The sequence below is a fragment of the Thunnus thynnus genome, chromosome 9 (assembly GCF_963924715.1).
Source record: "Thunnus thynnus chromosome 9, fThuThy2.1, whole genome shotgun sequence".
In the NCBI taxonomy this organism is placed as follows: Eukaryota; Metazoa; Chordata; class Actinopteri; order Scombriformes; family Scombridae; genus Thunnus; species Thunnus thynnus.
Genome location: NC_089525.1, coordinates 30,862,063 through 30,888,149, shown reverse-complemented (window position 1 = coordinate 30,888,149; position 26,087 = coordinate 30,862,063). Strand labels below are relative to the sequence as shown.

Here is a 26,087-nt window from a genome sequence, read left to right as displayed (position 1 = left end):
AATCATGTTCTACTCCGGAGCAGGTCGTGGTCCATTATACAGCTAACGCAAGTGTGATGTGGAAACTTGAAGCCTCCAGTGCACAAACACTGAGAATGACCTTTACAGTGAAGGAGGAGACATCTTGTGTCCAGCAGTTCAACTTCTGAAATGAAAAACGTTTGAATATTAATGGATTGTGGATTTTTTTCAACAAGGGAGAAAGAGCAAGGAAAGCTTTTTGTGAGAAAAACACATCAGACACGATTTATTATTCCTAAAACACGCCTGGAGGGGATGTTTAAATAAAAGCGCTGCTCACTGTTATCATCTGAACTACTGTCCCATAACAGCCTCCAACTGTTTGGCCCAGGAAGATTCTCAGTACTAACCCAGAAAATGATTTTACTGTCTGGGTGACTTACATCACTGATGGGCAGATTCAAATTACCCATGATTTCCCCCGATAACACTAATCCTGTCTGGAGAGAGCTTTAAGTTTTCTCCACTTTTCTTTCCAGACAGACAGTGACGATACCCCACAGATGTTTTTTTTTTATTTTTTAAAAACCTCGTCTGCAAGAACTCAGATATCCTCAAATCAGCGATCATAGAAGATAATATCTTTATTCGTATTGTCTTTACAATATTGAAAAACAAAATGGAAAGACAGCATCTTAATAAAATCTCTCACAGAGAAACAACAGGGCAGAACATGGGGAGGCCCACATTGATACAAAAATAAACTATGAATGAAATGAGTGAAAACAAATGTAACGTACATTCAAGTGAAGTCACATTCTGCACAAACAACGACACACAGATGCAGACTGTATGTACAACACAATAACTCTCGATTATAAGATCTCTTTTTTTTTGTACAAATCGGAAAAAAAAATTTGTTTTGATCGAAACAGCAGTCACAATTAAACCACCAGTGATGGACATTCTGCATTAACCTGCGACATACAACGCTGAGGGCGATTCGGTGATGTTTCTTTCGCATTTGAGTACAAATTTAGTCAGATACGTGGAAAAACTGAATATACCAGAGATGAAAGCATGACAGCATGATTTAAAGTTGTTTATGATACAAAACTTAACCTGAACTTCAAAAAATCTTACTTTTTGCAAACAAATATTGCCTTAAAAAGCTGAGAATGACACTACAAAATAAAATTTATGATGGCAAATTGCACAGAAGTCCAGAGGCTAGATTATGCTCATGATAGGGGCTAGAAGTCGTCTTTGTTTTCTCTCTTTGTGCTGAGTATACCCTCGATGTCATTTCAGGATATTCTGTCAGATTTTTAATCATTGTTTTGTTTTGGTGTGTTTTGTGCTTGAGGTGCAGGTCAGATTGTAGATTTCAGACAAGATTTAGCCCCCGAGTACATCAGATAAACAGATGACAGAAATGATCATTAGCTAAAAATCCATGATGTGCACGTACAGCGGTCGCTGTGCAAGTCTCTTTTAATGCATCCTGAATTTTGTGCTGCAAATCATAATTTCTTTCAGTCTTCCTTTCTCCAGATATTTTCCCAACGCTCAGCAGCAGCAATACGTATTAATATTTGCAGAGAGTGCGCTTTGATTTAGCTCATTATGGTGCCAGATGGGACAAATTAGGCTGTGGGGACATTAAGAACAAATGAGAGTTACAGAAACATTTTCTGTGACTAAAAAAAACATATTTTCACTCCTGTTTGAATCACCCTGATGTCCGTTAGCACTTACAAGTCACAACAAATGCCTTCCTCTAGCACAAACAGTGCCCTCATGTCCTGTTTATCTCCCCAACCTCTGAGAGCTCTGTAAAAAAAAAAAAAATCAGTTCATGCAGGTTTTGATATTACGAGCATCATCTGCATGCCCAACACGTTTACATGGAGGCAGCAGCAGTAAACACTGTGTACACAACCCCCCCCCCCCCCTCCGCGCTCCATCCTTTGCCAAAACACAAACTGTCCAAACAGCTGGAAAATCTGATTTGTCTTTGAGATCTGATCTTTGAGGCCAACTATCTGCATTGGAATTCACAAACGACCCGATCGAGGTTGTGTGATGTTTGGACAGTATAATCATTTGCTGACATTTGTTGTTATAGCGATGGGAGGCACGAACAAATCAGATTTGAGCTGCGTGTCTGAATATAGACTGAAGAATAGACTGCTGAGCGCTGAAACATCTGTTTTGATTACGCTGACTGTGTCAACTTATACATAATGTATGTGGCTCTGTATGCTATACTAACATACTTTGTACCTAAACAAAGTACACAGATGGTCCACATACTGTATGGTTATTATTACTAAAAGGGGGGTTTGTTTTTAGAGAGTCAATTAGATAAAAGAACTTTAAGACCAGAAATGTTAAGTCAGTTGATCGATTTGTTAATTAAAAATGTACGCAAATGAAAACTGATTAGTCATACAAAAAAAGTCCTTTATTACATAAAATTTGAATGTTTACTTGTTTTCTCCATTTTATATCAAATGAAATACCTTTGGGTTTTGAATAAACATCTTTGGGGGCAAGTTCTTTTAAAAAATAATAATCAAAAGATTGAACTGCTTGAATTGTGTTTTTCTTAAAGTCATTTCAAGCACAAATCACAGTCATTTACAAGTTCAGAACTAATAAAAATGTCAGAATTTGCTTCTTTTTCTTGTCTTACAGTACAGTGGTTTTAGATGATGAAGAGGTCACCTTGAACTCTGACCAAATGATTGGCGGATTAATCTATATGGACAATAATTGTTAATCACAGTCCTGCAAGATATATATTAGTAATGAAGTTTGTTTTTACCTTTGAATTCTATAGAATAAAACATGTTAAAGTATTTCTGTCAGATTTCGTTGTGAATATCGTGGATTTAAACTGTTACACAGTTTCATTTAAAAGATGCTTTTCAGGCTAAACATGAACTCTACTATTCAGTATAACACATTCACTTGACTGCGTACTGCACAACAAGCTGTTGACCAAAACAAACATTATCATTTATCTGCTGCTTGCATATTTACACCATTTAAAATGGCTGCATAGACATTTCTTTACTGCTGGCAAAAACAAAAACAAAAATGACTCCACATTAAGTGTTCTCACCGAACAGCAGAACTTGATCACAAACACCAATTACTCCTCCGAAGAAAATACTGTAATCTAGTCCACACTAATTAACATCCACGAGGAGATGCTTACGGATTTAAAAATTTACAGAATGTACAATAATGGAAACAGCTCTGATATTCTGATAAAATACACGTACGACACGACTTACATCACCTTGTCACTCATTAATGGCTTTCATCTTTTTTTTTTTTTTTTTTAAATGAGGATCCAGCCCCCTTCATTGTAACAGACAGCAACAATAAACAAGCAGATTAAAGAGTTCAATGAAATGTTTATCCCGCATGAAATGTGTCATTTTTTAATACCTTTTTTAGATTTGAAATAGTGGGCCGATGCTGGACACAGCTAGTGGTGATGTTCTGACATTCTTGCAGTTTTCTTTTTTAATAACCAAATACATTTCACATGAAAACACAGCAGGACGTGGATATGATCAACCCAACGCAACAGTCCTCATCAAAGCTCTTTATCAGGATTTCATCAGAGAGACATTTCTGAGCATCGTCTGAATGTCACACTGGCGACTGTCACGTTAACGGCGTTTTCCTCATACCTGCTGTTTCACATTCAATCACATCATACGGTGCGCAGTATACATATCATTATTAATGTTTGGCAGAGCTGAAATGGATGTTTTTCGAATGGGGCCGGCTTGTCAGACAAGTGGTTGGGGGAGTGAAATGCAGGAGATATAGATGGACATGTTTTGAAAGCGGACTCTTCTTCTGAGATTTCATGTTGAAACTTCAAAAAAAAAAAAAAGTCTTGATTTGACTTTGAAACAGTCCAGTCAGTCAGTAATACTGTTCACGATTTCACAACCCCCAACAAGTCAACGAGTGCTCTCGGCGGCGTCTCTTAGACGAAGATGAACTTCTGTTGAACTTCTTCCGCAGAGGTAAACGTCTGAAGGAGTCCTGAATTACCCCCCCACCCCCGCCCCTCCGTTTAGTCTGGCACAGCAAGACTGCACTACTTTAAAAAGTCAAACAAATGAAAGACATCTGAACCATTGTCTCACATGGCACTTTCATCTCCATCAAAAAAAAAAATACTCAGATCTCACAGCGAGACACTGCTGAGCCGCTGTTCAAAGAGTCCCATCTGAGAAGCTGCCTTAGAATGGAGTAGTGGATAGATGGCGTGTACTCGCAGTGTTTAAGCTCTCGTATGAAAGTGAGTAATTACTGGCAAGGACGCAAATTTGCCACAGAACAGATGTAGCCTTCAAACCTAACCTTCGTCTTAAAACATCACCTCCTCACAGCTCCCGTAATCGCTCTCCACCATGCTCGAGCCGTCGTAGCTTCGCGGGTTATGCCCGACCGGTCGCGTTTGAGGCTGGGCGGCGTTAGGTGCCGGCGGCGGCGGCGGCGGGCTCGTCTGCTCGGCGTAAGACGGCATAGCCACGCTCAGACGCATGCTGAGTCTCTTGTAGCCTCCCGAAACGTTGTCGAGGCTACGGGCGTGCTGGGTTGGGTAGTAGCTGATGGCGGTGTACTCGTTGGGGCACTGAGAGCTGGGGAGAGGAAGCCCGTCCGGACCCAGGAAGTCGTCAAGGTTCTGGTTGCTGTAGCACGGCGGCAACGGGGCCCGGCGGTCGCAGCGGTCCAGCGGGAACGGGAAGCCGCCGAATCGAGAGTTTCTCCGCGAGTCCATGGTGGAGGTGGAGTAGGTGTCCTCTACGATGTCGAACTGCGGGAACTCCTGGACGGTTGGACGGCCGTAATAGTCGGGGTCTGCTGGGTAGACTGAGGAGACAGATAGAGAGAAACATGAGGATTTCTGCTCTTGTTTCCTTTTAAATGCATCATAAATACATTGAGAGAACATTTTAAGTATAACAATCGTAATATCATATAATAAGCACACAATAGAGAGAGCAGAGGTTGAATAAATGATGCAGACAAGATGAAATTGAAAGTAGAGCTCGATCATCTGATATCACCTTATTGCATAATTATCGGTGAGTGTGTAATGAGAAACTGGAGTACAGAAATGCTCAAATGCGTTGATGTAATTTAGAAACAATATTGTCATTACAGATTTTATCCAAGTTCATTTTTCATCTATGAAATGTCCCACACAAACAAAAATCTTCAGCAAAAAATGTTAATTCATCTTCTTATCATCCACTTCATCACTTTTAATTCTCATATTTTGATATTAAGGATGAACCTTTCCATCTTCTTTTCAACAAATCGAGCACCAAACCGATAACAGTTTTCTCTTTTCCCAAATTTAAACTTCGGATACTCTGTGAAACTCACTGGAATTGTTTTAATGTGAGGTAACATGAGGACTGCTGGATGAGTATATTTTAATAAAAGCTCCTCTCACAATCATATCATCTGTATGACAAGCGATAAAAAAACACATCTTAGAAAAGGTTCCTCAGCTTAAAAACACACACTGAGTTGTTCCTTCCTGTTTAGTTTTTGAACAGCAGCCACGGAGTCGCATCAGCTCTCAGACTGAACAACTTCAATCAACACTTATTGTCATTATAAGATTAATGCTAATAAACAGTAGGACAGATGCTGCTGTGCGGCGTGTGTGTGTGTGTGTGCAGGACTGATTGATGATGCATATTAAATCCTTCACTGTAGATTTAAAGTAGTGTGGGGTTTAATTAGCATAACAGGAGGAAGGGAGACATCCAAATAAAGATGAGTGTCCAGAAGTCACCACATTAACTTTAAGACAGATGACAGATCTAGACTTCTAGTGACAAGCAGCGGCGGAAAAAATCCTCCCGTCTCGGATCTACAGAATTACAATCCAGACAATTGAAGGGCAACCTTGATGGTGAGCTCCTTCAGCTTTTTGTGTATAATAATAATAATAATAATGATAATGTAAATATTTTCCTGACACTAAACTCAAGCAAAGTCCTCAACCTTGAAATACTTATTTAATAATAATCCTAAATGAGAAGTTATACCTGATAGATGTTTTATATCTGCTATTGCGGGTTTAGCAGCAGCGTTGTGCGGTGGATGAATAGTCCCGGTCTGACTGCGGAGGACGCTGCTTGTTGATGACCTTGCAGTGAATCATACTTGTTTTTCCCTTTCAGATGACATTGTCTCTCTGTGTATTATATCATTTGTACATGCATAGAAGGTATAAATCAGAGTTATTCAATGTGTCAGCGAGGAAAAAAGCAGTAAAAATGCTGGTACATGAACCTGTTGACACACAGCTGCTTGTATTTAACATAAAATGGAAAATAAAGTCAGTCTAAAAGTGGGGTTTGCTGCTAGGGGTGTGCCCGAATACAAATACGTGATTCGGCAAAGCACAAATAGTGGGTTACAGATATTTGTTTCATACAAATATTTTAAAAATTATTTGTTTTCGAGAAGAAAAAAAAAACATGTTAAATACCAGCGCGCAGATCGATTACACTGCTATCTCAGTGTCTCTCCTCTGCTCCGCTGTCACGTCTATCAGCAGGTCTCAACAAGGGGAGTCACATCCACCTGCTACATGACGCACATTTCCTAATTTGGACATCAGTCCCGGAGTTGGGGGTGTTCCCCAGAGATAAAGCTGAACTACTGACACAAATGAAGTGCTCCCAAGGGAACACTTATTTGTAACACTTTAATTTTCTAAAATTAAAAGCATAATAAAAACAAAAACAGGATTTTTAAACCTGTTTCCACTTTTATTCAAATACAAATACAAATAATTTTGCCGCCTCAACAAATACAGATACAAAAACAAATACTGGGCCCTCTGCACATCCAGACTGGGGTCTACGAATGAATTTCTACTGATAAAACTGAAAAAATCTTATCTTCAGTATAGGTGGGGATTTTTTTTCCCTAATGTCTGAATTTTAAACAAACTTTTTTGGAGAATACTGTATGTCTGGTTAGTTTAGATCAACATGGATTTTGCGATCGCGTAGTTGATTGACACAGTTTAAAGGTCTGTGGGCGGAAAAAGGAGGATTCAAATAAAGTTATAGAGGCATCAGAAATGACAACTTATAGAAAGATTCTTCTTAATATCATCTGGAAGGGGTCCCTGCCTTGGGAAAGTTTGAAGAGAGAAAAAAGCTTATTACAGATGTATTGGTATCTGTACATTGCAAATGAACTGAAGTTCCCCCCTGCCGTTACCATGGTGATGATCCTGCTGACTGAGTGGCAGAATAAAATGAGAGACTACTGCGTGTTGGCTGAACAGGAACAAGAAATGTCAGTACAGAAATGCCAAAGGTGTTTGAGCTGCAAGACTGTATGTAAATGTCCAGTTTCATTTGTATCTCGGTCAAAACTCCTTCACAACCAGATTCAAGGGATCCTTAACAAAAATGTTAGTTTATGTTTATTTGTTGATGTTAAAATACACATTTAAACTAACAGATTTTTAAATTCTCAAATATAGATATTATATCATTAAGGGTCCGTCTCTAATACACAGTTGATGCCGTTATTTCTGTGATAATCACTGATAACAGCGTTTATAAAAAAGTGTCAGAAATCTCAGTATTTCACTTTGTTATTCAATAGAGCTGTGTATTAAAACTCTTTTTGTACTGAACAAAGTGTGTCTGTAACACCGAGAATCCAAAACTGTCAAGTACCTAAAGTTGGCATTGACTGTCTAGTCAGATTTGTTCTCTCCTTGACATTTATTTTATAATCACACAGTTTCGGATTGAAAGCATAATATCACCTTTCAAAACATTTTTTTTGGCATCGTTTGCTGTTATTTGGCAGATGAAAGTACAGAGAAACAGAAAACATGAGTAGAGAGAGTGATATGACAATGAAGGTCCACCAAAGGCTGGAATCAATGAGTATGACTCTGAACCAGTAAGCTACTGGGATGCACCAATTCGGCCATTTTTGACTGTATTTTATTTTGTCAAAGTTCTTGTACGGGTGTGTGTTTGATTTTTTAAGCAGTTGGGCTTCTTTTGTTGCATGGAATTGTTAAGCCTCCAAGTTAAGTGTCAAAAAAAGTTTCCTTTTGGTACCAAAAAAGAGATAAAATGATACCAGCGCGAGATTCAACCCGTACTCCAATCATGAAAAGCTTTGATGGTCGTCAGGCCCACAGGAAGTGATCTATTTATCTGTTTTCACTTTGCTTTTGATCAACAGTGCTAAAATTGGGTAGTTGGCATGAGCAGTCAAAGTCACAGTGGCTGGTAAGACTTAAAAAAAAAAGTTCAATAATAATGTTATAATGATAATAATCAAAAACCTCCAGGAAGGAAGAAAGTGCCTCAGCTCAGCTCTCACTGTTTGACTGACAGGAAACACCCTGCGGCAACGAGCGCTTAGCAGAAAAGATGGGAGGAAAAATCTGACAACAAAATGAGGATTTTTGAGGATTACCACTTCAAATTCCTGCCCTTCATCCCCCAAAAATCTCAAACTAACAAGGCAGATGCATTATACAGTTTGTTCAAACAAAACAGCATTAAAAAAAGCCTCCTATTGTCACTTGAGTTACTGAGAATACTAAAGAAGACTCCCAGCTGCTCGCATTGTGAGACGGAGAGAAAGAGAGAGAGAGGACAAAAGACAAGAGATGGAGAGACAGATGGCGGAGGAAAGGAGGGAAATCAAGAGAGTAAAAGGTGGAGGGAGACAAAATGAAAAGGATGAGGGATAAACGGTGGAAAATGTCAAAAAACAGAGACTCGGGAGAGAGAGAAAGACTTGAAACACGGAGCGAGAAAAAAAAAAGAGAGATGAAGGTCAAGGGAAGAGACAGACAACAAGAGATAAAGGAAGAGAGACAGATGAAGTGAAAGATAAAGAAAGCGAGATAGAGAACGAGTGTTTGCACAATGATGAAGGTGTTTCCAGGCTAAAGAGATAAAAACTGACAGCGTCTTTAAATCTATAATCCCCTCTGTAGGCTTAATAGACATCAAAGACGTCGTTCAGCTCAGATTCAAACTTTGCCCGGTTCAATACATAGTTGAGAACAAGAGTTTTCTTTTTTTCTAACGCTACAGAGAACAGAGGACTACGTCTTGGATCTTCGCCGCCGGCTACACCATTGATAATAAATGTCAGAGTAACTTTGTTCACTTAAAGATTTTTACACCAAACTGGAAGACCTGGTGGGAATGAAATGCCCTCAAAAGTAATTCAAGGCCTCATAAAATGTGGATAAAACTGTCTACTATGCAAATACATTGTTTTTATTTGTTGAGGTCTTTGCATTTTACCTATGAAAGTAATGAATATTTGCAGCCTCTGGGCCTTTCCCTACAATTAATCAGTGAATTGGTGCGTTAAAAAGGAAAAGAAAAATCATAATTAGTGGCACTACTGTGTATATTTACGCCTACAGCACAGTGGGGGGGTGGGGTGGAAGGGGGGGGGGGGGTCACGTCAGTTATGGTAGGCCGCTGAGCCAGAAAGACTTAAGCAGCATTTCCTTTTAACAAAATACGCCTCGAGTCATTTTCTTACATTTGGTTATGAAAGCAGCCTGAACATTAAACATCATGATTTGTTGAAAGGTCATGTAGGTTTGCTGCTGGGGTTTGCAAATAGCGGAAAGATTCGAGAAAGGCTAAAGCGAGAATCAGACGTGAGGCAATGACATTCAGCCGTCCGTGACGTTGTGCATGTTTTAACTACAGATCCGTTTCGGCTTCACTCTTCAACTTTTACGTGTCTTTATCCAGTACTTCATTCAGAAAATATAGAGAATGAAAGAAGTATTCGGTGACAAACATTCATCCTCCTGCACATCCAGACTAAAAGATGTGAGTAATCATCACTTGCTGAAAGCTGAAATCACAAGCGCAGGTACAGTACTGTTCAAAAAGTCACACTCTCTCATTCAAGTGAACAGGACGGTGTGTCCAAACCTTTGACTGGTGCTGTACGTCTTTAGTCTTTTCTAATAAGTGACACTCAAGTGAAAAAAACCTTGGAAATGGAGAATGAGAATTAGGATTTAGTCTATAAATTTAAAAAAAAATTCACTGTGCATATACAGAATCAAAATAATATTACAAAATAGCATTGTCACATGGTTGGTGGGGCTTTTAAATAAAGTTTAAGTTAAGTTCTACAGATGAATTTGTCTTTTGAATACTAGCAGATTTTAAATTTTGTTCTTTTTTACTGTCTGTTTTTCTCCCGAGCACCATATAATCTCAACAGCTTGACATTCGATAGCTGTTATTCATGATGGCCGGCGGTTTGACAGCGCCCAGTGATTGGACACTTTATCACAGATCAAATAATAGCAATGATGATGTTGGTTTTAAACCCACCACTTATTATGTATGATACCAACAGTACTATCTTTTATCTAGTTCTGTCTACTGTCTGAAGCACTTTTGTGAATCTCAAACAGAGGCAACCTGTTTTGTGCCTGTAGGACATGTCAGGTGTGGTCAAGATCCAGAGAGATTTTAGCATCAGGGTCACGGGGCGAACCAAAAGCAAAGTGTAGAGGATTCAGCTGCCGTCCCCCTTTAACAACGAGCCAGATAACAAGTAAAGAACTACAGGAATGTGTCCTTTATTCTCTGTGATAAGGTCAAGCAGATGAATGACCTGCCAGGCTGGCGTTGCCTGGGGAGCGATGGCATGACGAACGCCTGATGTGCCTCTCTTCATCTGTCTCGAGAAACATAGCAGTGGATGTATGAGTCACGGCTCAGTGGTATTGATCTGTTACATGGAGAGAAAAAAAAAAAAGCTGCACACAAAAGGGGAGAGAGTGTGAGAAAAGGCAAGGAGGACAGAGAGAGAACATGACAGAAGAACAAAAGAGGATGGGCGTGATAGAAGGAAGGAGAAAAAGACAAATGGACCAGAGAAAGATAGAGGGAGGGATAAATGAAGAGAGAAAGCTGGAGAGCGAAGGATAGAAGGTGAGACAGAAGAACTGTGAAAGCGATTTAGAGGATGACAAGGAAGATAAAAAAGACGGGCGACGAGAGGAAATGAGGGGAAGTAAGAAAAAAAAAAACAGAAGAGCGACTGTTGGCCTCATGCAAAAAAAAACAGCTTTGTATTCTTAGGTTGCAATCAGACTGAAAACAGCCCCTGCATTAAAAACAGTACGAGACAATGAAATATGATCCAGGAAGTGCAGTTGGAGCTGCAGATTAATGCGTTTACAGGCTTATCAGACGCCAAAACAGCACACAGCTGTTTGTAATAGTCACAAAACAACGATTGCACAAGTCTGCAAAGTTATTGTAACATTTTATCTGTCGTTGGGGATGATTATCGCCAGCTAAACAGCAGAAACACGAGGTTCACGTTGCAAAGTGATCCACCAGGAGTTCAGCGTCTTGTTGCATGGTGTTGTGTGTTACGTCGCAGTTGAACCCGGTTTGACTTTCTTTTTTTTTTTTGCCTCGAGCTCTCTGGAGCTCTCTCTAATGTCGCCTGAACTTCTCAACTTCTGTTTTTTGTTGTTGCTTTGTTCCAAAACCAATTAAACTGTATTAATGTGTCGTTTTAAACCTGGCGAATACAACATGTCGATGAGTCGCTACTTGTTCAGGAATTTTGGTCAAATATGCGCCTGCACAAAACAAACCCATGTGTACACCATTTACCACTCAAAGCGAGACAGGTGTACACATGATTCTCTACAGAGACCCGAGGATGTTGTTATAAGGTGGAGATTAAGTATGAAGTAAGAGACTTTTTCTTTTTTGCAGTCTGCACAGTGATTTGTAAAATGTCAAAGTAACATTTATAAACTTAATCTTGATTCACGCTGGACACATCGTTTTATATCCCTTCGTTAATGTTCTTTTCATTTTATCCTTAATTGTGAAGCACTTTGTAAAGTCTGTTTCACTAACTGTGCTTTAAACTAAATCATAGATTATCTTTGACATTTAATAATGATGATGATTGAGATCATCAACGGTGATGATGGCTTACAGATATGGATTGATATCGCAGGCACTATAAATAGCTTTAGCTGTGATTAATGAAAGCTGTCTGGCATTGTTGGAGAACAGATCAGTAAAATTACTTTCATTAATAGGTCCGATAAGTGGTTGAGCAGGCAGAATTATTGATATACAAGTGATTAAAGGCTTGTCTGCATTAATTTATGGGTAACTGTGAAGAGTGGAAATGCAGCTCAGGTTTCATTATGATTGAGAAAACAGAACCGTGTGTATGCAATGCTTTATAAATCTGACAAAAAGACAGTATATGTTTCTAACTATGTGCACACTAGGGATGTGCAGAAAGCCCAGTATTTGTATTTGTATCTGTATTTGTTGAGGCAAATATATGCCTCAAATATATGTATTTGTATTCCAATGAAAATGTTTTTGTCTTTATTATGCTGACTACTGAGCTAAAACTTTACTCATCGCCTCATTGCAGACAGACCTCTAACTAAATATTTTTTTAAATATTTGTATGAAACAAATATTAGTAAAAAAAACCCCATTATTTGTGCTTTGCCGATTAATGTGTTTGTATTCTAGTGCATACATATTATCTGAGGGTCTGCTGTTGGACATCTGCAGATGAAGATTATAGTAATAATTTAGCAGTTGTGGTTTCGGGGTTTGACAAAGTGAGACGTTAAAAAAAGCGAGGCAGTCAAGGTCACATGACAGCCAAGAGATGGATGAGAGAATACTTTACATTACAGGTGTTTTAACACAGTTGTCAGGTGTTATATCAGAGGATGTTCATCAACAGGATAACAGCTTGCATAAAGATCCCCAGGCAGCTGTCGGACTGTGAGAATTTTTCTAACTGTATGTTGTCAGCAGGCTAAAATACTCCAATAAATTCTTAAAAGACAAACAAAAAAAAGCCTGTCAACATGATGCACATCAGACATTAGCACAAATCTGTTTGTACGAGTGGTTCTTGTATGAGGCTGAATGAAAGGGATTTAGAGGATATGAGAGAAACATTTTGCAAAAGGGAAGGTAGAGGGAATGAGGGCGATAAATAAATATATAACAAAATAAAATAGAGGGAGAGAAAATCAAAAGAGACAGAAAAGAGATTTACAGAAGAAGACAGGCAAGAAAAGAGCAAAGGATGACTGAATAAAGGAGGGTATTATAGAAGTAAAATGGATTCAGTAGTATAGAAGATGAAAAAAATCAGGAGAGACAGAGATGAAAAAGCAGAAGCAATCACAGAAAGAGAAAGTGGGAAGTAAAGACATGCTGAGAGATGAAACGGAGAAATCACTTTATTCTCTGATGTTATCGCATCTTTCTGCCTCGTCTATGAATGTTTTTATCTTCCACGGTTTAATCAGCGTCGTGCGTTGATGGACGACTGTACGGGCAGCCTGGTGTTTCCCATGATGCTTTGCTCCACGTGACATTTAAATACTTGTTTACAATGACCTTGAATGACTGAATCATTCAGCCTGTTCTGACCTGTTGTGTTGACGTCTAACCACACGGGTGTGATTTATTTTCTTTTTAGTCTACTGACAGATTTTTTTCTTCATTGCATGTTGTATGTAATTATTTTTCCAACATTAGGACTGGGTTATTACAGATACAATCATCTTTCAGAGTATGTAATTTAATACTGCAATATAAATACACGTTGTGATGTCGTCCATTATCAGAGAAATTCATTTAAGAACATGTCAAAATAAAATAATTGATGTAAAAACTACTATTAAAATCCAATAGAACTTAAAATCGCTCCATCAACATCAGCCACACTGGTCACACTGGAAATATTAAAGTGATAGCTACCACAGTATGTACAGTATGGCAAAATCTCTACTGGTTGAAAGTTTGATATCAGGGTTTATATATTGCAGTATCACCTAAATCTGTATATTAACTCTGGCTTGAAATGAAGAGCTTTATGTGTAAGTAAACAGACGTAAATGTGGCAGTAAAGTCGTCTTTTGTCTCAGTTACAGACAGTTAAAATGACAACATGAAGCATCCTTATAAAAGCATTTAAACTAAAATTACTACATTTTTGAAGTGTTGATGTTGCGCTACAATATGAAAATTTCTCACCACAGACGATGGTGAGAACATGTTCTGGCGTTTAGCGTTTCAAAGTCAGTTTGATTACAGTCTACATGCAGGTCTTGATTTATAGTGCTTTAATTAATTATATTTAGAAACTTGGGACATTTCCCTTCAGGTGTCAGCTAACTTATGTGAAACAAAGCATAAAAGTCAAATGAAGTAGAACATTTTTTTATGTTTATTATGATTAGAGCTAAAAATGAGTTGATCAACAGGAATTTAATCTGCTACTATTACGATAATCAATTAATTGTCATTTTTTCAAGCAAAAATGCCAAAAAGCTGCTTTACTCTGAAGATTAATTGCTGTTCTTTGTCATAAATAATTAGTATTTTTTTTAAAATTATTTTGGACTGATTGTGAATGGCATGTTTCACAAATTTCTGACTTTTTTTTTTTGACAAAGCCAATGAATTGATCACATTAATAATCATTAGTTGCAACTCAAATAATGTAGGATTATCTTGTTACTGTATATGAAAGCTGTTTCTACCAGGAGATCAGTTAGAAGTGGCGGTGAACTCCAAAAATGAAAACCAACGTGGCGAATGAGTTTAAAATAATGCACACAATCAAAATCACACATACACACACCTTCATAGTCCATGTCCCAGTGGTTCTTCCTGATGGAGTCGTTATCAGAGCTGGACGGCGGCCTGGCGGGAAGGTTCGGGGCCACGCTGCACACAACCGGCCCCTGCGTCTTCGGAGAGGAAACCCCGCCTCCCGATGAATAGATCTGGCTACGTGGGCGAAGCGATCTGAACGGTGAGTGGTCGAGGTCGTTGTTGGTACTGACCAACGTGCTCATCTGAATGGGGTCGACTTCCTGGCTGTCGGCTTTGAGGCTTTTGGCCAAACTAGGCTGGAAATAGCTGCGTGTGTGTGAGAGAAGAGAAGTTTTGGTTTCAGTTAAATACAATACTGATACTTGAGTTTCTGCTTCCTTTACTAGCTAGCTTAATGTTGAGTGTCTGCTGCATGGTCAACATTAATACAGTATATGCGTTGTCGGCTAGTTTTCTGGGTCTTCTGCACTCTAGTGGCTAAAAATCAATCTTGCAGGAATAAGAGTGAGAAAGAAATGGATAAACTTTCAAGATTTTGGGAGCTGATCGATCTTTAGTCTGCTGTGTTGCAAGTAAAACATCTTTCAAAGAGAGAGAGCTTTTCTGCTGAACATCCCCTCACAACTTCACACTGGTTAGTGCTAGAATCGTACTCCCCTCCAGTTTCTTTCTCTTCCTGATAACTACATCCTACTTCCCCCTCAGCTTTCCTCTGGATGCATGAGGCCTTTATCACAATGCACAGTGCAGAGAGAGTCAAGATTGCTGCAGGACAACTCTCGCTGATTGTACTCTCATTGTAGCAGAGTTATAGTTCAAAATCGACTTTTGAGAAGTAGTTTTAATATTGATTTGTGGCAGTGGGAACTACTCCAGCATTTTAACATTCTGCAGTAGAAGTGGCTCGGGATTTTGGGGATTTTACAGCCATTATAGGTCTGTAGAGTACAAGATTACTTTCCGATTCTGATTTCAGCAAAGCATAATCCGGACTAACAGAATATATTGAGTAATTTGTTCTTACCCGTTGGAGTCCTGAACACAGACGGGCTTCTTCTTTTTCTGCTGAACGTAACGTTTCCTAACACAAACGAAGATGGCAACCAGGAAGAGTAATCCCAGCACACTGGCACTGATCTCCATGATTTCCATGTAGCCAATCATGGGAGATACCTGCTAGACAGACAGGATGACGGATGTAAAGTGTCATTCCACTCAACAGTTATAACAATTTTGTGAAACTGTGGAGTGAGATCATCATTTGTTGCTCGGACTGACCTGAGGCAGCGGGTCACAGTGGATGGAGCCATCAGATACCGTACAGTCAAAGCCTCCAGGACAGGGATTGGGCGAACACAGTCTGTCCTTGATCTGATTGTGGCACCTACAGGAGTACAAGAAGTCTTAGGGATTTGAAGATAACAGGGAGGACCATGCTTTTAATTAGCATTTTAATGTTATTTTTTTGTAACATAATTGTTTTTCATCAAGCTGCAAAGGAATCAAATTATCCTTCTGCTGAAATTAAAATATGTAAGTAAGTTTTAAAGTTTGAAAAGTTTTCCCATGACAGCAGCAACAAGCCTGTGTGCCCGCCCCCCTCACTTGGACTTTGCAACTCCTTTGGCCAAAATCAGAGTTAGTGTTTATGACCAAACTACTGTATCTGTCAATGTGGAGTGTGAACAGGAGCGCTACAAAGGCTGCCGCTGCCGCCGCCGCCTTGGCCAGAGAATGTAGGTTAAATTTGGCTGATGACACTGAGAGTTTCACTGCGGCCCTCCATCTTCCAGGCCCATGCATGAAACATGACCCAGAGGACCTACTGGCAGAGCGCTGATTGCTAAGTGCCGCTGCTGCGGCTACTGACAAAAACCTATCATTTTGTTTTACATAAAACTGCCTGGTGTTCAGCTTTGCCCGTTCATTTCCCAGGTGTTGAATTCCCTCGTTGAACTGTGCTGAAAGTATATTCCAGCAGTTATACAGCAAAATACAGCATTCATTATTTTTTCTTGGACAAGGAGTTTGGAAAGGGAGGAAACTTTTTCTGATAAACTCGAGTCTTGAATATGTTTTTTTAAATTCTTTGCCGATTGGATCAGAACTGCAGAAAATTAATCGCAATTATCAATCATTTTGAGTCTTTATTTTAAAGAAAAAGGCTAAAATGATTCATCTTCTATGATAGTAAACTGAACATTTGGGTTGTGGACTGTTGATTTGGGACAAAACAATACATTTTAGGTTGCATCTTAGGCTTTGGGGAACATTGATTACCATTTTTCACCATTTTCTGACATTTTAAACACCAAACGACTAATTGATTAATCGAGTAAATAATTGAAAATGAAAATAACTGTTTGTTGGATGACATTTGCTCATGTAAATCTATGTCCAGCGTTAACATTGGAATTTATTCTTTTCTCCTACAGTATTTGCTGCTGTTCAGAGTCCAACACTAGTGTGAAGTGATATGTCCACTGCACAGATGGATTATTACAATGTGACTCACATTTTAAGGTAATTATCAGACACACACACACAAAAAAATAACAGCATGATAAAAGATCTATCTGTGTGTTTTACAAGTCACACAGCAAACTCCCACTTCCCACAATTACAAACCACCAGTGGTCATTTTTCATCCACTGAGTTAATCAAAACTCCACCTGGAACACGGGACGCTGTTAATACCCGCGAGGAGCGACGCAATCTCACAGGCGGACTTAATGAAAGGGGGAATATGCAAATGCTGCAGTGATTTTGTTTGAACGTGACTCTTTCTCTCAGGCGGCCATCGGTGGTGTGAGAGGAATACAACCAGCCGGTTGCAGGCCGATGAACAAATGCATGTGTTGGTGTGCGTCTGAAGAGGTGTGTGTGTGTGTGTGTGTGTGTGTTCACAGTTTTAATAAGTGCGTCCAATCACATATACATGCAAATTCAAGGCCATGCATATGGTACTTTTCAGAATGCGAGCGTGTACTTCACTGCAAATGATGTTGCATATAATTAGGCTTGTGCAGGTTTTCATGTTTAGCCGGGCCTCATTGAAATATGACACCTCAGTGTAGGTAATTATGATTTTGTGAGTGTATGTCATCTGTTTGATGTTGCTGTTATCTTCAACAATAATTAATCTGTCTTCTATTTAGATTATCTGCAACTAATCATCAATTATTTTCATTATCAAGTATCATTTATTAGTCTATAAAATGCCAGAATACAGTGAAAGATGTCCATCACAGTTACATAGACCCCAAAGTGAACTGTTAGGGCAACCAACAGTCCAAAACTGTGAATATTTAATATTCATCAAATGGGCACAAATACAACTACTACAAACATCAGATTTGGTGTAAATATGTTTTTGTTGTGCTTAGAGTTTGTTTTGCTTTCCTCAACTGGCCAAAAATAAAAATCAATGAAGACAGCTTTAATGATTAATCAATTATCAATCATTCATCTTCTCATAGCAAACTTAGGAGTCAGTTTTAATCTTCTGTAAGAGCTTCTACAGCAGCGTTTCAATTAATATTGGACACCAAAACCCTCCCGTGAAACCAGGCTAATCAATTTTTTACAGTTATCTGCTCTTGAAGGAAGGATAATCCAGCACACGTGTTCAACAACAGGAACATTCAAGTATGATTACGTTTTAAAATATGTATGAAATAAATGAATAAATAAAACGTGCGTGTTGTTTGTGTTTACCATGCGTCGGTGTTGTCCAGAGAGCAGTTGCACATATAACCTTGAGCCTTGGGCACGCACACCCGGCCGTCGACACACGGCTGGGAGGCGCAAGGGTTGTCGGCCAGCTCACAGCGGGCGCCGTGGAAGAGCCCCGTGCACCTGCAGCGCAACTCTGAGGAGTAAATAAAACACACCCAGATGTCTGAGACAAGAGCGACTGATCAAAGCTGCAGTGAGTTTCCCCCCACAGGCGGTGAATAATCAAAGCAAAGGTCAAACTGATCTAACCAGAGAACACGGGAGGTGTGTTTGATATTTGAAAGGAAAAAATCACCCCAAAAAACCTTCCAACAGTTTAACAGCATTTTTTTCCTCCTTTTTTTTTTTCTTTCTCCCATGGATAACTGGCCAAACACAAAAAAAAAAACGTGACATCAAGGCCAGAAAGTTATAAAAGAGTCACATAAAGAGTCTGATAACAGAAATAGTTTCCTAAACACCAACAGTAAACATCATGTTTTGTCAGGAAAGCAGGAAATAGACCAGAATGCAATGCAGCAATGACAAATGCTGTTTTCTGAGGAAGGGGCATGACCTTCATCCTCGAACTATTACCGGAGCTTGATGACAACATTTGGAAACTGTAAGAAAGCAGTAAACAAGTCAATGACACCTCGAAATAACCACTTGGTTGTTGAGTAAGTAAGGAGGTTCTTTACTTTTAAAGTTCAAATAAACCACAGAAGGGTTTTAGCTCAAAAATTACACATCCTCACAAGAGTCACCATAGCACTTTTTTCAGAGGCACTTAAACTTATTTGCTTTGCCTCTAAAATATTTGCGATCACAAATTTACAAATGAATGCAGCAAAAATGTCCCTAAAAGGAAACATTTTGGTGTTGGTTTGAAATTAAACCAGTTATGAAAAGTTTTATCACTGACATTATGCCTGCCTGTGGGTTCTTTCTGTTTATTTGCTCTCATTATATAACAGTGAGACGCTTTTGTACAAACTGCCTGTTTTTCCTCCACATTCAGGCACATGGTGCCTTTAAAGTTTCAGTGTCTTGCTCAAAGACACTTTGACGAGGACAGGAAGGGCTGGGGATCGAACCAACAACCCTCCCGATTGCTACACATCCATGTCTAATCTGTATATTAATAATCTGAGATGACTCATTAATTTAGCACTCAGCAAGAAGTCATCTGCTTTTTGTTTCATTTTTAAGAAGATGCATGTCTTTTTTTTCCCCATTTGAGCACGGAACTTCATTATTGACCTTTGGGAACAGAAAAAGTAACAAAAAAAAAGCCCAAACATCAACTTACTAGCTTTTGTAACTTTTAACTACAGATACACCAATAAATCAGCTGAGTCAATATACCAGCAGATATTGGCTGATCTATGTCGGCCAATAAGTAACAAGAAACTGTCGTACAAATATACCAAAGATATATTTAGCTAATTTAGAAACGGTATATAGTGCTGTGTCTAAAATCGCATACTTTTGTACTTACACTTAACATTTTGAGTGCATAAGTGCGTTCACACTGTGAAGCATGAACGGTCAAAAAGTTGAGTGTGGAACTATGGACACTTCTTGCCCTCGATGGTCGCCATCTTGGCTACGTAGCGGAAGGGGAGGGACCTTATTTCAAACTGGAAAAGGCTGCCAAGGACGTTGTAACTATGGTGAACATCGCCGCATTATACAAATGTAAGTTAAACATGTGTTTTTTAGCGCTAAGCACCACTATGCTGTTGTCAGATCTGTAATGATTTAATGGCACGAACAATAACGGGAATGCTAACCCTACCGAATGCTAATTTGCGATCGTCATTACCACGAAGTGCACAACGGCCGTGTTTGATTTGAGACACTACCGTGTCGAAATTCATGCACTATGCAAGTAAGTATATAGTGTACACAGTGTACTAACTGGAAGTGTACTAACGGAAGTATGTGATTTGAGACACAGCTATAGTTTGTCCGTGAATCAACATTGATGAGTTTATTTTTCAGCTGTAAAATTCATTCAGTACTAATTATTTAATTACCAAGTTTAAGTTGGTAAGTTAAATCCTTCTCAGAAATGTTTATCTTGTCTGTGGATATCAGCTGATCAATATCAATCAATCTGCCAGGTTTTACTTGAAACAGCATCTCACAGTCTTCAGTATAAATGAAGCTGAATCAGTTGTCATCATGTTACCTAAGTATGGCAGTAAAGTCACATGACAACAGGTGGTTTTATAAGGTAGAGGTTGATAACCTCTGTCTCTGCTGAAAGATGTGCATGTCTTCCCCGATTCTCTCTGGCCGTCTGCTGATCGATGACCTCTGACCCCTTCCCAGTTCACGGACAGCTGATGTCTGTTTATCTCGTTCAGTCTGTCGTCCGGGGTCCTCGCCGTTTCACTGATGTCGTGTTCTTATGTGATGTCGTAATGATGACATCTGACACATTTGCTGTTTGAAATCTCTGCAAGCTAGTGAGTGAATCTTTGAGCTTTCATGCTATTTGTTATTTATCTTTCTTGTTTGTTTAACTGGCATGTTTTAACATGATAAACCGAGACCTAAATAGGCTCAAATCAGATGTTAAGAAGAAAAAGAAAACAAGCTGAATCTTATTACTTTCGTCTGCCTTGTTGCCTCCTTTCCTGTGTCAGTAAGCAAAGAAATTGAAGTCTCAGTAAAACGGTGGGGGAACAACTTCATAATGCATTGACAAAAAAACAAAAACAACCAGGGCCAACATTGTTTTTCCCACCTGATTACATTTCCTTGACCTGGAAGGAGCTTTTGGGAAACAACATTTAATAGTTGTTGTCAATATTGCACCCCAGAACATGTGCCTGAAGCATAACTGAAATGTGATTTGACTTGATGATGAATTAAGTCCTAAGAAAAGTAATACCTGGCTGTAACCTTCTGTCCGGTCCACAGTGAACCTTCTCTTATTGTGCTGAAGGACAATAAGAAATCGTGTCGCTCGGTGACCTAACAGGTAAACCTGCAGTAAATAAATATCAACAGGCGGCAGGTTTTTGATAACAACTTTAGAGTTTGTTTGTTTACACTGGTCTTCCAAAGTACACAGATGTGTATCTCCTCCAGCTTTATGTTTGGTTTCATATTCACTTTCATACAAAAAGGACATACTGCCTCAGTCTCACTCAAACTCGTGAGAATAATATTATTTTAAAGCTGCTGCTCTTTTATCTGTAAAAACGCAGGTGCGCTTATCAGCTGCTATTCAAAGTACAGAATAAGTCAAGCTGGCAGACTTTCTCTTTTATGATATATACTGTAAAAAAAAGACATTGCAAACCTCTCAGACACCAATTTGTTATCTTTTATGTTTTACGAAGAACTGATGTATTCGGCAAATTGGTGATAACCTAAAATGGCAATAAGCGAGAATGTGACATAAAGGGTCAGATAAGGATTTGAGGCCAAACAAATCCATCACTGCGCGTCCCTGAATAAGATGAACTGCTGCCCGAAGAACTTTTCACAGTGTTGATTTGAGTTAAATGTAAATATTTCATGTTACTTGCTTCTTCTTTCTTGTGTTTTGGACCCCTCCCTTGAAAGAATATTTCTGTGGAAACATCCCCTTGTTTCAAGGATACGGCTGCTGTTATTCTTTATTTTTTCTTATTATTAACAAAAAGACCAAAACAACAACATGTTAGTCCGTCAATACTTTGACTTCCCTACTCTACTTGTGGCTCCAGTAGTCTGTATATAAAGATGGATGTAGCGAGGCATCACCCGCTGGTTTGCATGGGAGTCAGTTGGCTTCATCTTTTCCATTTGGAGCCAGGACCTTCCAAATAAGGAGTGCGGGGTGTTTCCTTTCACGCTCTGGAAACACACCCCCACTAACCTGTACCCAAGCTAATGCTAGCTTACTGGGAACATCGAGCGACGCACACCTGGGCACACGTTAGCTACTTTAGCTAAATTGCATTAACAGGGCAGCTATCGTAATCGAGTAACATTAAACTTAGTGAAATATTGAGACAATTAAACTCAGTGCAAGTCTTGCTGGGGAGCCAACTGTCAATCACAGCTGTCAATCAAGGCATCAAATCTTATTAACGGAGCAATAGTTTACAAAATGACCACCAGCACACTTATTAGAGGTCCTGAATTTAGCGATTGAGACCATGGCTCATTGACAAAGATGACTGACTTAGTGTTTCTAGAAAGAAATTGAGGCTTTGTGAATGGGAGTCAGTTGGAGCATCTAGCAGCCGTCAGTGGCACTGTGGTAGTTGCTGCTTGGTGGCGCCCAATGGTTAATTGGAGGAAATAACTATTCTACTTTGTTGGAAGCATGCATGGCATGATGTGTTGGGGAGAGTGTCCTGCTACTACAGGAAGGTCTACCTGTTTAGTTTTTAAAGCCGTATGTAAATGAAGTTTACAGAATGACATCCTTGGTGCACTCACCTCCACTGGCGTCTTCCTTGCAGGCCCCTCCGTTCTGACAGGGGTTGTTGTCGCAGGCTCCCACCGCGCCGCAGCATTGATACACCCCAAACACCCTCCTGCTCCCCGGCCCCGTCCACTCCTCCGTGTTACCCACTCTGATTGGCTCCCCATTGAGCTCAAGGCGCTCAAGGCAACCGATGAAATTACGAGGGTGGCTGTTGGAGTCCTGAGTGACGGAAGCAAAGTGCAAAGCACCGTGGGAGCGCATCATCCGACATGGTTCAGTCAAGGCGATGGAGGCTGGATGATGCTGGTCCAAGGTCAGTCTCAAGGAGGTGGAGTTGACCTCCAGTAGGACGTTGTGCCAGTGGCCGTCTGATAGTGAATCAGATCTGATCAGCAGCGAACCAGGAGAGTTGTTTCCACAGCTGTATCTGAACTGCAGCTCTCCACCGCTCAGCTGAGGGAAGGAAAATGAAGTTCAGTCAGCAAACAAGAAGAACTTCCCCAGTCAAGTTATGGCTTAATGAATTAATCAATACTCTTACACCTTGAAAATGGGGTTCTTTGTAAAGGATAGACTTGTCCACTTTGATAACATCTGGTCAACTCTTATCAGCTGTGTAGAAGCTCAAGATTAATCCTTGACTTTCACCTTATGCGAACTTTATCGTATGTTCTCTCAGTGTTTTATTTCTTTCTTTTTTTCAGAAAGCACTTCTTCAACAGCGGGACGGTGTGGGAAGGTGAGGACAAGGAAATTAGATTAGTGATATTGTTTTGCACTGTACTTTGAAATAATAATTAATATATTCACAGTGACACTGCAGCTTTAAATAATAAATGTCCTGTATGGATATCTGCACTTCAGTTTTTTTTCCTTTCTTTAACAATTATTCAGTTAAATGGAGCTGACACAGAACATAACCTTACAGATGTTAACAGCAATTCATGGTTTACCTGTGTTTGACACATACAGATGTTGGAAAAGGTTAAACACTTTTATTCGTCATCTGTTTGCATTCAGTTGGCATTTAACATGTTCCTCATACATTCTGTTATTTTATGGATATGCATCATGTTGTGGAGCCTGTTGTATTGATTCGTTTGTACAATTATAGCAATTTTTTTTTACCGCCATCATTACGACCCTCCAGGAAGCATTGATTGATAGTTTGCAGGTCAGGAGATGTCTTGATTAAAACCTGGCAAAATTGGTTGAAAGATGAAAGTGTTTAGGTTGCATATAACGGTTGTTTCCACATTATCTCAATGATTCTGCTATATTTTAACATGTATTTAATGACTTTATGATCAAATGTAACCTAAACTTTTCAACCAAATGTAGCCCAGTTTTAAACCAAACGTCTAGATGTCTTTTGACTCGCAAATTACCGATGTAATGTTCATATTTTTACTTCAACCTGGTCTAAACCTTTAAGATCCATATTCAGAGATTACACATTTACTCTGCTATTGATGCAGAATTTGATATACCAAAGTGACAAATAAACAAGCCTTTAAGTAGACTTTAAATGTCAAATTCAAACAAATAATCAAAACCCTGCAGGTACACAACAAAACATACTCTGCAACTACAGAGTGCACTTATCTACATTCAGCCTTTGGAAACTGCAGACTGTGTTTTTGTTGACAAGTGTTTTGTGTTACAAATAAAAAAATCGGCATTCGCTGTCAGCTCCCCATGTTGCTGATGTTCTCCCTGTATAACACCACATGGAGCACAGAGTCACACATTTATTCAGCGTTTCATCAACATCAGCGGGAACCTCTTAACGTTTCTGCTCACTCAGCGCTCATACAAACTAACAAGCCAGCAGCTTTTCCTACACTTTTATCTATTCATGTTTTCTTTATGTAACGGAAGACTCCTCATAGCTTCCCAATTAAAAAATACAGACGGAGTGTGTATCTTGCAAATTGCCCAGCATCACCCCATCGGACACCAAAGGCTGTGATGCATTATTGATACCAATCTGCTCGGCTTCTTTAAGTGCTGCAGGACGATGAGCTTTTCTCTTCTTTGTCTTGCATACGTATTTTCCTTCTTGGAGTTTGTTTTTTTTATTTATTTCTTCTTCATTCGAAAATAAAGCATGAACCGGTCCCTCATTCAGGCCGTCTCATTCAACTCCCCATCACTGGAGCAATGAAAAAAATAAACAACTGGAATGATTCATTTTGATGGGATGGACGTGTAAAATTCTTCACATGGATCAGTGAAAGCAAACATGGAAAGGGGAGGTTGATGAGGGCTGCTTTGGCTTTTCCTTATCATGGGAAGATGCTGAAGCACTGGCAGAAGAACAAGTGAAAACCTGGAGACATCCGAGGCGCCTATCGCTTGTCTTTTAATCTATTTTACATGACTTGGTGTGACTTCTCTCTGTGATTTACGGGTGGATATTTGAAGAGAGATAGCATTTTGACTCACTGAGGATTTTTTTTACAGTATCAGCACAGCCGAAGCAGCGCAGGCAGTGTGTCAAGTCAAACTCCGCAGAGACCAAAGCTCTACAGCATCAGTGCTTCATGACTTCATAAATCACAGAGCCAGAGCGCTGCAGCAAACGTGAGGTTCCTGCAGAGAGCTTTAATGCTGCGTGGTAAAGTTCAATATGACAAACAACGGCTGCTGCACTCGTGCATTCTGCTTGCATGTGCTTTATGAACACATACACACACACAAACGTAGGTGTTGCACTGCAGAGCTGCACCTCTGCAGTGATAAAAAGCTTCACTGAGAGCGCTCGCTTGGTTTTGTTGTACATAATAAAAACTGAGTCACATGGGGATGGATTCACCATCATGACAACATTTACATGCACACTAATAATCTAAAATTCAAATAAGGTTGTATGAACATTTGAATACACTGTTGGATTCCAGCAGAGGATGAAAGATGGACAGTGAAAGACTAGTGCCCCCTTATGGTCATTAGTCCAGTCTATCTTCTCAAACTCACTGACTGTTTGAAATACGGACGTCATGACAGCTCCCCAAAAGTGAAGCCAAAATATCTCGATCGCCCCCTGGTGGCTGGCTGCAGTATAGGTCATAAGTCCCGCCCCCTCCATGTTGGAAGATGGGACATGAGCCAAACTAAAAAAAAAAAATCAAATAAATCTTCCTCAAAGATGGTTTCTGTCATTTTAGGTCGTTCTTATCACACTGACGTTGGTCCGGATGGTCATTTTTCTGATAAGTTTGTTTGTAATTAGTTAT

The 26,087-nt window shown here is 39.5% G+C and overlaps 1 protein-coding gene across 3 annotated transcripts in view; it reads right to left on the bottom strand.

Annotated features, from left to right (window-relative positions):
- Positions 1-580: 580 nt before the first annotated feature.
- fat2 (FAT atypical cadherin 2) overlaps positions 581-26,087 on the bottom strand; it is a 119,085-nt gene continuing 93,578 nt past the window's right edge. The window contains exons 24-30 of one of the 3 annotated variants that reach the window (XR_010929763.1): positions 22,860-23,301; positions 18,411-18,564; positions 15,972-16,077; positions 15,718-15,869; positions 14,719-14,999; positions 2,620-4,869; positions 581-2,522 (exon numbers count right to left, since the gene is read on the bottom strand). Coding sequence is in view for 1 of the 3 variants with exons in the window: in XM_067600033.1 (XP_067456134.1) it covers positions 4,364-4,869; positions 14,719-14,999; positions 15,718-15,869; positions 15,972-16,077; positions 18,411-18,564; positions 22,860-23,301 (1,641 nt within the window). In the remaining 2 variants the exon portion in view is untranslated. Of the gene's footprint in view, positions 4,870-14,718; positions 15,000-15,717; positions 15,870-15,971; positions 16,078-18,410; positions 18,565-22,859; positions 23,302-26,087 lie in introns of all 3 variants that reach the window. The other 2 variants (XR_010929764.1, XM_067600033.1) reach the window with 2 other exon arrangements.